General features: G+C 38.1%; 1 protein-coding gene across 7 annotated transcripts in view; it reads right to left on the bottom strand.

Moving 5' to 3' along the window:
* Positions 1 to 18,413, bottom strand: part of znf536 (zinc finger protein 536) — a 192,638-nt gene that overhangs the window by 17,553 nt on the left and 156,672 nt on the right. For 2 of the 7 annotated variants that reach the window (XR_014605380.1, XR_014605381.1), the window contains 2 exons: positions 4,088 to 4,423; positions 1,992 to 3,967 (listed from right to left, as the gene is read on the bottom strand). The exons of 3 other annotated variants lie outside the window; for them this stretch is intronic. Coding sequence is in view for 2 of the 4 variants with exons in the window: in XM_084108545.1 (XP_083964671.1) it covers positions 4,332 to 4,423 (92 nt within the window). In the remaining 2 variants the exon portion in view is untranslated. Of the gene's footprint in view, positions 1 to 1,991; positions 4,424 to 18,413 lie in introns of those variants that run through there. 2 more of the 7 variants (XM_084108544.1, XM_084108545.1) reach the window with 1 other exon arrangement.

Raw genomic sequence — 18,413 nt, 5'->3', positions numbered from 1 at the left:
TACGCGCTGCTCACGCGCCGCTGACGCTTGCGGTGTGAAACCGGCGTTAATGCTCTAAAGCCTGGTTTAATCTGTTAACATGGGCGGCGAAAAAAATACGCACTGCATGCTCTGCTAACAGTGCAGTGTGAAACCGGCGTAAGAGTTAGGAGTGCAGTTCCTAAAAGCACATTACTGGCTTTGCAAACACTGTAGCACTTTTATTTTTTATTTGTTTACATGCCTACCGGATATTTTAAGTTGAGGTGCTATTTGTTTATATATTAGACTTTTTTTTATATTTACTGTTGCACTAAAGTCCAAAAGTGAAGAATTTATGTTATTTATTACTTGATTGTTCAAGCTACCTCACAGAAGTGCTCTGTTTGTTAACAGAGTTGTTGAATGTTAAAATAAGGTGAATTAAATAAAAAATAAGGAACATCCTGGATCTGTTTTTTCGCTCTTCTTTATTCTTTTTTTATGTATTAAGTATCGGATCGGGACTCGGTATCGGCAGATACTCAAAATCAAATGACTCGGACTCGGACTCGAGGGCAAAAAAACCTGATCGGGACATCCCTAGTCACATACGTATGTGTTTCTCTGATACAATTAATGACATTAGAGAAACAACAGACATATCTGCTTATTCTACTTGGATCAGATCTTAGAAAGTCCACAAAGGTAATTTAGGCTAATTTATGCCACAGCGCTGAATTGTATGTTCACATGGACTACAGAATGTATTGTCTTGACTGAAAAAGTTAGAAAAGGCAAAGAGAAAATTGAAAAAAGAGGATGAGCATCAATTGGCACACTAGTTTCCAGCTCTCTCAGGTTTGGGGAATTAACACGGCTATAGCCCTAGGGTAGAGAGCCACAGTTAGCAGGAACACAGCCGGTAATGCGAGCTGTCATAATCCACACTGCTCCCGAGTCAGACACACACACACACACACACACGCAGAGGCCTGTAGCCCTGCAGCTAACACCATGTACTACGCTTAACATGGGAGTCAGGGGTGCAGAGAAACAGGAAGACAGAGAAATGTATCATTTCAGCTGTCTATCGTACAAGTCCTCAGCTCACACGTGTGCTGAAATGTTGCCATGTGTGTGTCTCTGCAATTCTATTTGAGAGAGAGTTGGGTTTAAAATGATTTAGTTAAATCTCAATCATATAACTGTAACCGATAAAAGTCCTCTATGCTTATTGTATTTTGTCTTTCCAGTAAAATGTCAATATTCTTAAAAAAATGTTTACTCAAAAAGCAACATTATAGAAGATATCTTAGTCACTAAAAATATCTTCAGTGTATTTTGTGCATTTGTCTCGCCCTGCTGGTAGATTTTTCCACTCACAATTATATACTGTGTATACAATTATATACTTATATACATCAAAATGTAAATACATACATCAATAAGATTTCTTAAATGTTTCATATGCTCACCAAGACTGCAATTATTTGATCAAAAATACAAACAGTAATACTGTGAATTAGTAATAAAAAACAATAATAATAAAACAAAAAAAATATTGTTGTCTATTTAAAAAATATTTTAAAATGCAATTTATTCCTGTGATGGAAAAAGCTTTTTTTTTTCAGAATCATTACTCTCTTTACAGTCTTCAGTGTCACATGATCCTTCAGAAATCATTCTAATATGTTAAATTTGCTGCCAACGAAAACTATTTTATGCTCATTTCTTGTGCTGCTTTATATTTTGTGTAAAATGTACTTGATACTTGATGAATAGAATATTCAAAAGAAAAGCATTTATTTGAAACAGAATTTTTTTTAACATTATATCAAAGTATAATATAAAGTAAATGTATACATTTCTTAAAAAAAAAAAAAAAACCTTTACTAGTGTGTGGTACCTTAACATTTATTGCACCCTTTCCTCACAAAACGTTTTGTAAGTTCAAAGTTAAAATTGCAAATATGTAGTAAAAAAAAAAGAAAAGAAAAAAAAAGAAAAATGCTCAGTTGTTCACACTAGTGTTTCATAGTTTGAATACATTTTATTTCTCATTATAAGTACAGTTCAGTAGTTACAAAACAAAGCATCTGCCATGAAGATACAGCAACCAAATGAAAATCATACAGTCCACAAGACAGCTCAGAGGTGTGGAATGCTCATATATTAGTCCAGAATGACAGATTGAGAGAGAGAGAGAGAGAGAGAGAGAGAGAGAGAGAGAGAGAGAGAGAGAGAGAGAGAGAGAGAGAGAGAGAGATGCTCAGTTATACTACACAGAGGAGGGAGCCAGAGGTGTGCTCATCTATAACCAGTGTATATAGGGATTGGTCAATACATTTCCTATCACTGACCCTCCCTGTCATAAGTCCTTTACCTTACCGTAGCCTGTACTAGTTTACTGAAACTAGTTCACTAAACAGCTTCACTTTGAGACTTTTTTTATTTAATTTTATTTATTTATTTATTTATTTAATTGTAGCATTTACAATAAGACATAACCTTGGATGGAAACTATAAAAACAAATTAAATTTTCAGAGATGTGGGGGGTTTTTTTGTGTGTTTTTTTTTTTGCAAAGAGGACAACTAAAGAATATATCTGAAGAGACTGGACTCGAACGCATCAGTCTACACACAATGACTTCAATGAAGTTCATTGAATTGATTCTCAAAGCAACATAGATGACCATCATAAGATGAAATAGTTTGAACTACACAGACCAAATCAGCAGAGTTCACAAAAGATTAGAGAGAATATCAGTCCACAACGTCAAGGGACGCACAAACACGCACGCACACACGCACCTTCATTTTCCATTAGCGATCTGCGTACTGTATAGACTGGATTTTCATTTACTATCACAGTGCAAAATACTTCAGGGGGGAGACCTCAGTTTGTATCTGCTTGCATGAGGCATGGGTATATATACTGTATGGATTTATACGCTTGCAGCAACAGAAGAAGATTGTCAATCTTTCTTTTTTTTCCTGTTCTTTTAATGTTATTGGTATTTTACAAAGGTGAAAGGCAAAAATTACAGTACTAGAGAAGAAAACTCCAATCTAATACCTACACTCTAAAACAGCTAGCTTTGTAAATGCAACAACGTATGACTGTATCTATGGCTAGACAATACTTGTTTCTTTTTTCTTTTCTTTTTCTTTAATAATTGAATACATCAAACCATTTCAGTAGTCAGTAACACTTTGCAACACTGATTGGTGGCAGTATATTACAAACACAATCTCATAACCAGAGTACTTGAAGTGAGCAAGACTGAGATCAAAGCATGTAGGGTTAGGGGCCGCGTTTCTGTTTGATTTCTGCAGGCTGCGCGTTCGCAGTCTCCTTGGCTCGTGCCGTTTCATCAGACACGCTCGATGTAAACTAGTTCTTCCATCACCTTGGCTGGTTTTTTGTCTCGAGTGCTACAGCGTCCTCTTTCTCAGGAGTTCAGCTCTGAACGTCTCACAAACACACCAGGAGAACAAGTCGTGAAATCACGGAGCCAGTTCTCAAAGAAAAAGGCGTAGCTTCCCTTTTTAAACGCAGTGTTCCCATTTCCTGAATGTACTGGATTGTCATTCTTCTGCTTTGACGTCCAGGCACTGACTGCCAAGAGTGTGCTGAGTTTTTGACAAGGATGTGCTTGGTCTCCAAACGTGTAGTGAGTTGGTCCAAACGGTTTAGGAAGCCTCAGACAAATAACACTGGTGAAGATTCGGTGGGCAGTGAGAAACACTGACAGAGAGAGGGAGACATAGAGGGAGAGAGAGAGAGACAGAGACAGAGAGAGAGAGAGAGAGAGAGAGAGAGACAGAGACAGAGACAGAGAGAGAGAGAGAGAGACAGAGAGTGAGAGAGAGAGAGAGAGAGAGAGAGAGAGGGGGGGAAGTCTGTTCGGTTTCTCACTCTCTCATTCTGAGACTGGCAACTCTCCACCATCTTGGTTCAAGGAATGTGTTGCTCTGAGGGACAAGCACTTCAACGTTTTCTCACTAGGTCAAAGTCAAAAAAGCAATTAAAAACACAGAAAGTATTTATCAGCTACACAAGGGAGGATTCAAGACACATAAAACACAGGAAGCAAAAAAATTGTTTGTTTTTTTTTCCCTCACTGTTTCCAGCTCACTAAACATCAACAGATCTTCTTCCCTCCATCCAGCGAGAACGCTCGTGTAGGAAACCGTCTGAGCTGTCCAATTTATTAGTCTTTTTTTTTCTTTTCTCTCTTGAAGTCTTTTACGTTAAATAATGCTTTTGATAAGATAATGTCCTTCATTGTCACAATCCTCGTCCTCTTTTTCCGTCGCCTGCTCTTGGCCGCTCAGTCCAGTAGGGGGAGGTGATGTTAGTTTCTGATTAGTCCTGCATCTCTGTGTCAGTTAGGCTATGTTCAGGGGTAAGAGCAGGACCAAACCTTCGGGACGCCTCTTCCTCCGCCCACAGATGAACTACGGTTAAGAGAACAAACGCAGATTAACACCACGGCCTGTGTCCTTCCTCTCTCTCTCTCAAATGCATACTTTGACAGACCATCATTAACAGAAAAAAAGAAAGAGAGTCTAATCAAACCATATTATTATGTTTGTTGTCATTTTAAATTGGCATCTCAGATTTTGGTAACACTTCAAGGACATGAAATTCAAAGAACTATTATTAGCCTGTGATAATGACTATGACCATCAATAATGACTAAAACATGTTTTATAAAGAATTCAACTGACTTAAGGTCCACTTAAGTGTTACCAAAATGTACATCCTTTGATTCCCTTGACTAAAAAAAAAAATGTTTTGAACAATAATGAATAAAAGAAAAACAGTTTACTTTTGATCACTTAATTATGATTTTCAAAGCAGTTATCATGAGACAATTTTTTTAAATTTATTTAGGGTACATTTGGAAAGAAATGAACGACCACTGTAATGCCTGTGTGTGTTTGTGTGTGTGTTTAAATGTTGACTATTAACCTCTCCATTCAGATTCCGTTAACCTCTAATGGTACTAAAGAAAACGCATCTTGTGAATCGTAAGATACAATATTAGATATGGGAGGAGGATAATTTGAACACTTTCAGACTTCTTCCAGCTCTAATATAAAGATATTATATAAATATATAACGTCTTCTAATATAAAGACAATAACTCTGTGAACATTGCACTTGTGCAATTACTGCTGAAGTTTGAATCCGGCGAAAATGCTTACTGCTTTTTTTCCCTATTTATGTGCTATCGCCGTTTGAACTAAATAATATAAATGTTGTTTAATTCCCTCTACAGCCTCTAAGAAAATTATTTGGCAATAAAATCTACAGAGTGCATTTCCGAGTCATGTTCTTTTCAAGTGCCTCTATGAAAATGACAAAATGAAATTAAAACATGCATTTATTTGAGTGTGCTCTCGCAAGAAATGTTATGGAAATGAAACAAGGAGTCAGTTCCCCGCTAATAATGGAATAAAACATCGTCATTTAGATTTGCCAAAGAGCAATAACGCTGACGCCCACTCGCTTTGCATTATGCGCATATCTCAGATGTGCTCTTCTTTAACAGACACACTTTCCACTCAGATGTCAGGCGCTTCTGAAATTGCTTATATAGATTAAGAAATAAAATTAACCACTTTTGTGTTCTCAGATAGAAATGATTCTTATGCAAATAAAAAAAAAAGAATCAATAATTGCACATCTTCTTTAAAAAAACACAAATGCCACTGCTCTACTTATATATGAAAGTACACTGTACAAAAAATATATGATCAATAAGTTATGACAACATGTGTTTTTACATTGCTTTAACTCATAAAAATAAGTTAAGCAATTTTCAACTATTATATAAGTTTTATAAGTTATATAAGATGCAACAAATTTTTTTTTAAAGGCAGTTTAATGTAATTTAATTTGAAATGGCTTAAACATCCAAGTTGGTTGTACTTAAAATTTTTAGGTAGCAACTTGTGTCCAATAATACAGGGTACCAAGAGAGTAGTATTCGACTGGTCATGTGATCTCAACATGTCGGCACCCAGAAGTCGACCTGCTTCATATAAAATAAATATAAAACAGCTTTTACTAGCTAGGCCACTTTTGTGTCTGAAATCTTAATATCATGTAAGAAACTTAAAATAAATACCAAGGATAAGCAAATCAAAACCACTGATTTCTTTCAACCGTTCAGGCTGAAGGGTGCAGTGCACACTTTGTCCAAGAGATGGCAGTATAAGCCCCCGAATTAGCTTTCCGCCCAACTTCATGTTGAAAATAAGATCTTGTTACTCAATGTCAATTTCCTTTAACCTGCTGATATTTCATGTTAATCTACAGATAAAGTGTTTGATATTTATCAAATCTGAAGTGATTGGCAGTGTTCTGTACGACTATACTGTGGTCGCGGCTCCACAGCTGTCTGCTGGCATTTTTTTGCTGTGCGTCCATGAGGAAATTAAGATAATCATAACCATAATGATAATAAATTATGTTCTCAGGTTTTAAAAACGCCTGGTCTCCCAGGGGCCAGTGCTCTTGGTGACTTCCTCTTAAAGAAAGTTCTGGTAATGAGTTACAGATTCCGCCCCATATTTGATTTTCACTCTTCATTAACTAAGCCACCTGGAATGTTATTATTTAAGGACGCCATTTCTTTTCCCCAAACAACTGCCACTGCGATCTGGAGACTAGCACACCAACTTTACGATCCTAGCAACTTTTTCCTCCTCCTGTTCTGATCAATTTTGAAGCCTCCCTGTCCGCATGTGGAGTGATTGCTTAATTATTTCGCCACCCTAGAAATATTTATCATACTCTGGCCTGTCATATTATGTTGTCATCAGTCTATTTTCTCATAGCTTGAATTGTGTGTCTTTGTTTGTGTTTGCCCAAACATTGGTTTTAAATAATTAGTCATTATGTCAATGCAAATAAAAAAGAAAAGCTAAATAATTTTTACATCATCAACAGGAGAACTTTAAATGGTAATGAAAATGACAATGTTGAAATGTTGAAATGTCAAAATGACAAAAAGAAAATGTGGTGCCCTCTACTGCTCAAACATGATAATACACTCTCACTGTGAGACAAGAGAGGGCCCTGGAAAGTAATACAAGACATATGGTAAGAGGACACATAGCTCCAGGATCCATCTTATGTTAATACAAGTGTCATGCTTAACAGAATGGCTAAATGAAAAGGCAGACAGAACAATAGCACAGCACAAGGCTGGAAGCAAGCTCAGTTAACAAGGGCCAGCACACTTGGGGAAAAGCGGGGCTGTCTGAGTCAAAGTCCTGACATTTCCTAACTGCTTCTTATTATTCCCGGACCACAGAGTTAAGGCAAAGAGCGCTCCCATCTAAAACACAGGGCCGCTTTATACCCTGACCTCCCTCAGGTATTCTATTTTTTACCATGAAATCTACTTAGTGAATATTTGTGTTTCAAAGGCCTGCTCGTTTTAGGTTTCCTGAGAACAGGGGTCATTTAATTGGAGGAAAATGCGAGGATATGAATTTCAGAACTTGAATACATGTTTAAACAATCAGATAAGGCAGAACATGCATTATGGAAAGGAATCGGGAACATTTATTTTGCACATGGCCTCTGACTGATATTTTTACCACATTATGTAACTACTAAGTGCTTAGTCTAATATCCTCTGTTTACAGGAAAACTTCAGTTCAGCTGTTTTTGGTAGTCTAAAAGTCTCTGTTTTTCGATATGAATGAAGTCTAGATGTAAGTGATGTGGTTCACCATCATCTCCTGCTGAACACAAACACAACACACACCGCACATTCTGCCATGGAGGGTGGCTTTGTTCTCTCCCAGGCATCCGGTGCTGCTGGAAAAGAGTTGTTTTTGGCAAAGGTAGACCTCATTGTACAGCCCAGTATTTATAAATATGTAAATACGAGTCAGCGTGCGAATACACACACACACACACACACACACACACACACACACACGCAAACACACATATAAGCGGGCCGAACGCAAGGAAGTGCACCCAAATCATATTTTTAGAAGGTTTTAATGAATACAGGATGTTTATGAATACCATTTGTAGGGATTCACAAAGACTAGAAGAATCCTCGCACACCACCCCCTTCTATCCCCTCAAAGCGTAAAAGAAACCCAGTGTTTCTGGAGGAAACGGCAGAATTGTACGTTTGGTCCTTGTGTGGGTTCAGATTGCCTTTAGATAAGTATACGGAGGAGCACAAAGAAGCAGGCGACCTCGTGCATGTGGCACACTTGAAAAAGTCCTCTGCTTTTTTCAAGTTAAAATGCACCGCGAGGAAAGGACGACTGTGAAGGTAAAACAAACAGCGAGTTTGTTACTCCGCCGGATTACTAGGCAGCAAATAAACCTTCCTCAGATGATGGAGAATGACACAAAAACTTTTTGTCTTGCACATATTAACCAGAATAAGAGCAACTACCACACGCCAACCAGACTCTGACTACGTCAAGAAAAGAAAACGGAGAAAACGGAGGGCTGGGATGTGGATGTGTCTTGCTCTCTGACTCAGTCTATTTCTGGGGCAGAGATTCTCACACTGATACTACCTCCACTGAGCAATTTAAAGCCAAACACTGATGTTGCAATCTGTCTTCTGTGCCTGATAGCGCTTTTCTCCCTCTCTAACCCAAATTACTTTCTTTTCATATCTAATTATATTTGCTAATGATCTTATAAGGGGATAATGGAATGTGCTTGATCTATTACCTTTTTTTGCAATACATAAATACAATACAAATGGCTATGCAGCACTTTGAAATTTTCCATCATCCATTTCAAGCAAAGCCAATGGAGGATATTTAAACAATATCTACAATTTTACCACTACTGCAACACAAATCTCTTCGCTCGTTCGAAGCTACTAACAGGGGACACGAACGCGGTGCAGTGGAACAATTTGTCCGACTACACTGACAAACAAAATGTTCTTTTCATGGCTGTTCACTTGAGTGCTCATTCACTAGCAGGTTGTGAGGGGCGACCCTCAGGCCACGACCTCCGTCCCGGCACGTGAGGCATTGAGTGCGGACAAACACCGCTAAATAAATGAAAAGACACGTTTTGTGAACAGATACAGGCGTTTTTAACACACATCTTAAAAGTTTCATATGGACTCCGGACGGTCTCTCCGGAGGTCATCTATCCGTTTCTGTGCACTGTTGTTATGAATATTCCCGTCGGCCAAGCCCCGCCCTGGTCTAAGCCTCTCCCAGGTCTAAGCCTCTCCCAATTCTTCCCTCAGTCTTTTTCCCACAGGCCCGGCGATGGCCAATGCATGACAGCCGCACTAAACCCCCCGCATTAATGGAAGGAAATGGCATTCGATCTCCATTTGATCTCGTAATCATTTCTGCTGAAATGATAATTAGTGTCCTCACAATCCTCTGACTGTGAGAGAACAGTGTAAAATAAAACAGAGCTCTCGCAGAAATGACAATTCACTCAACAACCGTTATACGCTTTTCTCGTATACGTATATTTACGCATCCCTCCTAATCGCGCACATACACGGGCCTCGTCCGCTGGCGACTGCTGTCTGTGATTCTTTTCAACTGACATAATCCTGATTGATTCGTTCAGCAGATAAAAACTCAGTCCACTTGTGCCCTTTACTGCTGGAACATAATACGGCTCTTTATTCTGCAACAATGTAACATAATGGCGTCGGAATGTGAGGAGGAAAAAAACGTTAGGGCTGCGTCTTAAATGACTGTGACACTCTGCGGTTCAGGCTCAAGCTGTGGTCTAATGTAAAAGAGAGAAAGGAGGAAGAATGAGGGAGAGGTGAAGGGAGGGCGAGGGAGAAAAGAGAAAAATCATTAAGCGCAGATTACCAGAGTGCCCCACTAACAAGGTCGAGGCAGGGCTGCTGGTAAAAGTTGTCATTGTCTGTTTCTCTTAAATGCGTATGCTTCACATTTCCCTCTGATGAGATTTGGGTTGCGTTGTTTTAAATTCTTCGCTTCGTGTTTGCTCCCCCCTTTATGCATTTTTATTTTTTTTATTTTTATAAAAGAATCTTTTGTTTGACAACAGGAAGACATGAGGTCATTTTTTGTCCATCAGGATGAGAAGAATGAATCATGCTTTTTATTTTGCAGGGCAAATATAAATAAATAGGCCAAGGCCAAACACACGCACGCAAACACACACACACACACAGACACGCAAAAACACACACACACACACACACACACACACACACGCAAAAACACACACGGTTTGTGTGCCATTCAATAATAATAAAAATAAATAAAAAAAAGATAATTATAATAATAATTAAAAATAATAATAAAATAAAATAAAATAATCAACATAAAATCTTGGCTACAGGAAGGGAGGTCAAATTAAAATGAATTCAAAGAAATTCATATGATTGTAATTTAATTAGAAAAGTAAAGTTTGTCAAGAGAAGTCTTGAAAAGCCTTGACGATTTATAGGCCTTACAGACAGAGACAATCTTATGAAAAATAATAATTTAATTAAATATTATATTAACAAGCATATAACATATACAATAATTAATAAAACATTTTATAAATATGTATAAAAAAAATAATATCCAACTTCAGTTTAGAACAGGGTGGAAAAATGCTTACATTGCTAATGTTTATAATTCTTTTGAATAACAATTCAGTAAATTCCTCTTCCTCTCGTTTCATTTCAATTCCTGTGGGGTGTGGCTAATTCAATTACAAACCACACTCATGAATTCAAAGGCAGCCAATTCTTCAATTCGGAATTTTTGCACGGCCCAGACATACACATGAATGTGAAGTTTTGCCTTTGTTGCAACTGCTTCCTACATGGCGTACACAAAAACAATGAGTACCAGGAAACAAACAGAGCACTTTATGTGCTCTAAGAAAATGTGACAAAACTTAAGCTCATCACAAAGGAGACCAACAGACGCAGCCTCATTCATAAACATTCAGTGTCTGAGATGTTCCAATAGGATCGTGTTCAGCAGGCCTCTCTCTCTCACTCTCTCTCTCTCTCTCTCTCTCTCTCTGTCTCGTGTATGTGTTGTATTAATTGTGAGCCCTAATCTAGAAGAGTCGAGGGTCCCTGGAGCAAGCGGCGCTATTATTCGCGCAAGCATTGCGCACCACACCGCTCTCGCTTACTAATTTCGTTCGGTGTTGCACCGCTCAGTCGAGGGAACGCACCGCCGAACGTTGCATCTGAGTCAGTCAGACAGCTCCAGACGAGGTCCCTTTACACTGCCACGCTGTCAGTCACTTTATATGTTGTGAAAAAGAGAGAATGAAAAGAGAAAGTGTGAGAGAGAGAGAGAGAGAGAGAGAGAGAGAGAGAGAGAGAGAGAGAGAGAGAGAGAGAGAGAGAGAGAGAGGATGTAGAAACAGAAACAAGTCCTTTTATCCTGCTCGGCGGGACCTGTCAGTGCCACCTTCTCTCTGGTTTCCCAGCAGTCCCAACACAGCAGCTATCAGAGGGAACCTGACATCCACACACCGCGTTTTCCAGGGGGGAAGGAAATCATGAGAGCGGTCCCACACAAGCGAGCAGCTAGTACATACTCTCCTCAGATCAAGCAACAGTCTCTCGTAAGAGAAGAAAAGAGAGAGAGATTTGGATGTTTTAAGTGGGAATGTAGGCTGACAGGCTTTTGCTGCTTGTGACATGTGAGAGAAACTGGGTTTGCATCTCCCTGTGTTCATTTTGGAGTTTGGACAGAGATGAGAGAGCGAGAGTGTGTCGCAACTTAAGCGCTGATAGTTCTGTCTTAACAGCTCTTTATTCTCGCACACACCTCGCAGTTGTGACTCCAGGCACCTCCGGAGTCACTTCAATTTTTCTCCACATTTGCAGGCCTTTTTTTTTTTTCTTTGTTTTTGGATGAAAAAAGAGGAAGGAAACAGTTCCTAATCCATACGTGGCACACACACACATCCACGCGTGCGCGCACATTTCATGGATTGCAGTGGAGGAAAATCACAAGCACCTGGCTGGGTTTTTTTTTTTTTTTTTTTTTTTTTTCAATATGATTTCGCCTGCTTCCCCACTGGTCTCTGATGATTCAACAGTTCCTGCTCTAACATCTGCTACTTACTCTTACTGGGTCTCAATTAAGACAGCAGTATTTATGAATCTGCTCTTATTTACATTTCTATTTTTCTGCATATGTGCGTGAACGCTGGCCAAAACAGCCCCTCTGCCCCACACACCACACAGATGTTTCTTCAGCGAGGCCAAGAGGTGAACGCTCGGTTTGAGAACAGCGACGACGCGAGAGTGCGGGCTAAACAGAGAGAGAGATTTAGGACCGCAAGATTTGCAGCTTTACTGTCACACAGATGAGAGCTCCTACTCTCAGGTGATTGTAATATATGGGAGTTTGGTTGAGGGATTGTGGGATTGGTGAAAGCCAGTTCCCCTGTAAAAGAGAGGTGGTTGGTGTTGGAAAAAACCTACATTTGTTTATGTGTGTGTGTGTGTGTGTGAGAGAGAGAGAGGGATGTATAAGAATTTGTGAAGCAAGGGATTGTTTTAATTAACTACAATCCTTTTCCCCCTTCTTTTTTTTAGTTTTTAAGTGTTTGTGTTTGCTTTCAAGTCAATGTGTTTTTAATTAAACCATCATGTTCCATATCATGTTCAAGATGTTTATTTTCAAGACATAATATATATATATATATATATATATATATATATATATATGTATGAGTGGGCCCAAATAATACATACATACATACAACCGTTCAAAAGTTTGGGGTCGGTAATATTTTTTTTATGTTTTTGAAAGAAGTTTCTTATGCTCACCAAGGCTGCATCATTTACTTGATCAAAAATACTGTAACAATTTAAATCTATCAAAGGTATGAATTAATTTAACTTTTATTTGAATATATTTTAATATGTAATTTATACCTCTGATGGCAAAGCTGTATTTTTTAGCATCATTACTCCAGTCTTCAGAGTCACATGATCCTTCAGAAATCATTCTAATATGCTGATTTTCTGCTCAAGAAACATTTTTTTAATGTTATTGTTGAAAATAGTTGTACTGCTTAATGTTTTTGTAGAAACAAATATTTATTTTTCACGATTCTTTGATGGATATAAAGAACAACATTTATTTGAAATAGATTTTTTTTTGCAAATACTGTCTTTACTGACACTTTTGATCTACTTAACGCATCCTTGCTGAATGGATGGATGGATGGATGGATGGATGGATGGATATTCAATGAAAACCCCAAACATTTGAACGGTAGTGTACGTGCTTGTGGAACATTTTATTTCAAACGTTTAGGCATTAATAAGGAGTTGGTAATTATCTTGTGTGAAGACTTTCCACTAGATGTTTGCTATCATTCAGACCCACTGACGGCAGGTGCAGTTGCTTACAGTCACCGTTCCAATTCAACCCAAAGGTGTTCAATGAGATTTAAGCTCTGTGCAAGCGAATCAAGTTCTTTCACACTGACTCTTCCCCAAAGGGAGTCTGTTTGTCAGAGGACATTGCATGGCTGTATCCTGGATTTTATGCACCTGCTAGTAATGAGTGTAGCTGAAACAGCCAAACATGGTAATCTGAAGGGTGTGTCCACATACTTTTGGCCATGACAAAGTACTACATACAACTACTACATAAAATGTATAGTAACATATATGTAGTATGACCATAGGAATACTAACTATAAATGACTGCAAATATGTTGTGCAAATGATTAACTAATTAAACTAGCATCTGTGATGATGCATTGGACTCTGAACTCTGCTTTGGTAATACTTACTAGAGTAACTAGAGTGTACTTGAATGAAGAGCAATATTAATGTTAAACAATATACACACCTCACAAAGGGTAATAGTGAGAAGCGTCACTGTGTTGGTTTCAACGGACCACTCATGTCTTTAATAAACAGTAATGCGTTTCCCTCACACACAAGTGTCTAATCATGCCAACCTAATGATGCCATTGGAAGAAACTGAGATGAGTGACATCAGAATGACATAAAAAAGCCTGTTATTATTTCATCTAATAGATAGATGATCATGGGCATGCAATGCGAAAATACACCTGAGATCATTAAACACAGAATATGAGAGAGTATCAAGATCCAGGGTTATGTGCGCACCAGAAACGGAGCCTTTGTTTACCTTTTATTTATTTACAAGCACAAGTAAAGCGCTGTTGAATATGAAATGTCAAACTATTTACGTGCAGTGTAAGCACTTAAGGCAAGGCTTTTTATTTTTTGACAACCTGTAAACAACAGAAGATCTAACATTCTCTGTAAAGACCAAAAATGAGCTGGCAGATATGAAAGCATTTATCCATGGAAACAAGAGTATGCCTATTTGCAGACAATAGTGGGGAAAAACAACAGTACTTTCGCTTCTCGAAATCCACTTCGCACTCTTAAAGACCTCTTCGGTTTAGATATGGCAATTTTATCAATTACAAATGCTTTTTAGTCTATTTTAACCTAAATAGCTGCTTCCATGGGCAGTCAAGGAACAGTAAGTCTCTCAAATGTGTTATTAATAATTCATCAGAGAATGCCGTTTATGAAGTTCGGGAGGCAGGTCTAATAAGCATGGACAGCATCTAATATGCCATGTGCTGGACAAAGCGCTTTTGAGAATCATTACTTTGTGTGCTTGTCTAATTGAGACTTCATAAATTACCCAGTAGGCCTCGGCTCGCTGCAGATCGCTCCCTGCCTTCGCTGGAACGATGCACTGCATGTTTTCTCGAGAGCCACATCATATTTGCGTGCACATAAAGGCAGGCACATGCAAACAGTAATGGCAAATATGTAAATAATAATAGAAATAAAAGCGTATCAAGTAAAATAAGCCAAAGCGGCAAGTGAATAAAGGTCCTTTCTGTTTAAAATGTCAGTACAATCGCAACAATTATCCGCTTTTCCTCACTTTTCTCTGCTCTCATTGTTTTTGGCAGGCAGATCCATAACATTCTTTTTGTTCCACTTTGGTCTCCTCCTTTTTCCCAAGCCTGAGAAACTTCAGACATGAGAACCCTTAGCCGCCTCTAATATAAAACCAGAGAAATTTACCTAGGATTATAAGTCATTGACAAATAACCTTGCTGATAGATGCGAACTAGATTTTGTTCAAAGCACACTGACAGCCTCAAAAGAGATTAGTGGAGTTCTTATCAGGTCAGGGGTGTCACGGGGGAAATGTGTTTAAAGTCACATTGATTTATTGAAAGATTTTCCAATAAGAAGACTTCTCTCGACTCTCAGACGTGTGTGTGTTTGTGTGTTTGTGTGTTTGTGTGTGTGTGTGTGTGTGTGTGAGAGAGAGAGAGAGAGGGACTCTAGCAGTGATTGTGAACTATACTTGACTACAAAGAAAAAAAAAAGAAAAAAAAACGTTAAAAACAACTGCAAGACTAACACACAGACCCCAAATAAACACAAGAGATCTTTGATGGCTGGGTAAAACTACACTGTTTCCTTTCCCTTTCCCATCGTCTACTGTGTGCTATTCCTCCAGACGTAATAGCAATAGATGACCGATATACACATGAATGTTCACACGCACCCACACACACACACACACTGACAAGAAAGCATAATAAGATCCTTTGTTCCTGCAGGCATTCATTTGACACTATTACCTTCTTAAGAGTAATTATGAATCTTTTCAGAAAGCTGGATTGTGGGAACCGTTGGGTTTGGCCCCGGATCCACCCACCAGCAGCGAATGGATGAGAGAGAAAACTAAGAGTATCACTCCGCACTCCTGTCAGAGAAATGTCATTACCCCTGTATCTCTCTCCCAGTCTTGCAGTCTTTCACGATCCCGTCCTCTTCCCCCCTCCCAAACAACCCAGCTCTCTCTCTCTCTTTCTCTCTCATTCTCTCACACTCCTGCTGCTTCGTTTGATCTCTGAGGTCCACTGGAACCCTGGAAAGCTATTCCAGCATTTGTGGTCCGTCAGAGTCCTGTGGAGAACCTTCTGGATGTGTTGGTGTGTCCAGGCTGTAACCCTTCCTGCTGACATGGCTCTCCACCACACAATCTGTCAGAGACTTCACCTTAACAGCACACCACAAGCTCGGATAATGAACGATGCCTCCCCAAATCGACAGCCTTACAATTCTGTACCATAATTATGTCTGTATTGTATGGTGCCTTTTATAAGACTCATGATCTTATCTCAGAGCTGTTTTTTTTTTTTTTTTTTTTTATATATTTTTTTCTCTCTCTCCTAGAAAATCAACTATCATCATCATCATCATCATCATCATCATCATCAACATAAGTTATCCATTGTTTTTGCATCTACTCTATGAATATATTAAATATCATGGGATAGTGTGACAGTGTGACAGGGATAGTGTAGTCCACAGCATGTTCATGTTTACATTCCATTAAATAGTAAAAACTTTTATAAGTTAATAAAAAATAGTTTATTAACTTATAAAAGTTAATAAACAGGTCACTGTCAGCTTATGATATTTAACACTCCTGGGCTTTAGATTATTTTTTTATTATTATTATTATTATTATTACTACTACAATTAATACTACTACTACTACTACTACTACTAATAATAATAATGAATTCTCCGTTAGTTTTGTATCTACTAGGAATACATTACATATCTGTGACAAATTAATCCACAATATGTTTATAAATGGTTAAGACATAAATGTTACAGTAGGTTACAAACAGTTCACTGCACTCCTAGGGTTTTTTTTTTTTTTTTTTTTTGTGGACCCACTTTATATTAGGTGTCTTTATGTACTAACATTAATATTAATCCTTTACAATGCACTTATTGTTTACATACATGTTTTTACATTGTACTTACAGTATATTAAAAAAAAAATATCTGCATATAATTATATATGTAATTAATTTCTGTAAATACATTTATAATTACAATGTTGACCTATCCTCACACCTTAACCCAACCCTAAACTTAACCTTACCACCAAATCTGTCCCTAACCTTACCCGTATCCCAGCTCAGTAGTACCACAATTGTTTTGCAAAACAACATGGACAAAATAAGTACATTGTCCTTTTTTTTATGTAAGTACATAGTAGTTTAGAATACCTAATATAAAGTGGGAGCATTTTTGTTAGTACCACTACTTCTACAAATAATAATAATAATATTGAGTTCTCCATTAGTTTTGCATCTACTAGGAATATGTAAAATATCATGGGATAGTGTGACAATCCACAATATGCTCAGTTTTATAAATGTTAAATACATAAACATAATAACAGGGGCCTGTACCATGAAGGTAGCTTAACAAACTCGGGGTTACAGGATTAGTTTTGAGTTGACAAAACCAAACCGATGCAATCAGGCTTTATTGGTACCATGATGCAGCTCATCAACTTTCTCTGTCAACTCAGGCTTTGATCCTTAAGCTATGATTACTCCACGCGCGCGTGCACATAAAAGAGTGACGTCGACACTGAACAACCAATCGCGGGTAAAGCTAGAGCAATATATTTTTCCGCGGAGGAGCAAGAGATAATCATTCATAATTACGATTAATTTAAATATGTATTTCAAGCTCGAAACAATACGGTCTCTGCTGCCAAAGCAAGAGAAGACTGTTGGAGAAAGATTGCTGATTGTTAATGTGTAAGTTAAACAAATACATTCTATATTTATGTAAAATGATGTATGTATATATGTATGTGTAGCCTATATGTGTAATATAGCCAATAGCCTATTTTTGTAATATATAAAAAATGTGCATGTATGTAGGCTACTAAGAAAGATTAACATTCATTGATTTTTAGATTTTTAGATGCAACCCCAACTCCAAATGTTCTTGGCAGCAGATAACGACAAAATATAAAAATATAATTCAAAGTGGTTATTTCAAGGAGTTAATTCAAAGAGTATTTACCACAACCTTTTATTACTTTTGTGAACATTTTATCACACTTGTTTGCAGCAAACAGAAATAAAGAGTTAAATTCAGAAAACCAGAATACACTGGCGGAGGAGTTGGCTATGAGTAGGCAATAAGGGACGGCCGATTATGGATGGGATTACAGGTGCTGTACAATCTGACCCTGGTGCTGGCTCCTCTAAGCAAGTAACACTGGGTACGTGTGCAATACATTACTACTTTTTTTTTAAGTTTTAAATATGGCTGACTGTATGTTCTGCAGGGAAATACAGTGTCCCTGTTGAAGCTAGCACACATTCACACACACAGACACAGACACACAGACACAGTCTCCCACACAGAGGTCAGTATGCAGCAGACAGAACACCAAACATAACCTGCTTTACAACAGTTATGCTTTACAGTGGCCTACTTTTATTTATTAGGGTGAAGCAAATGATGAAGACACTCTGTCTGTGTGTTCTCAGACAGTTGCTGATGTGAATGCACTGGGCTTTTTATTATGGCAAACATTTGAATGTGTGGCATAAAAAAGGGAC

This window comes from Abramis brama (genome assembly GCF_963993115.1).
Source record: "Abramis brama genome assembly, chromosome: 3".
In the NCBI taxonomy this organism is placed as follows: domain Eukaryota; kingdom Metazoa; phylum Chordata; class Actinopteri; order Cypriniformes; family Leuciscidae; genus Abramis; species Abramis brama.
The sequence above is the reverse complement of the archived record's forward strand: the minus strand, read 5'-3'. Positions and strand labels throughout refer to the sequence as shown.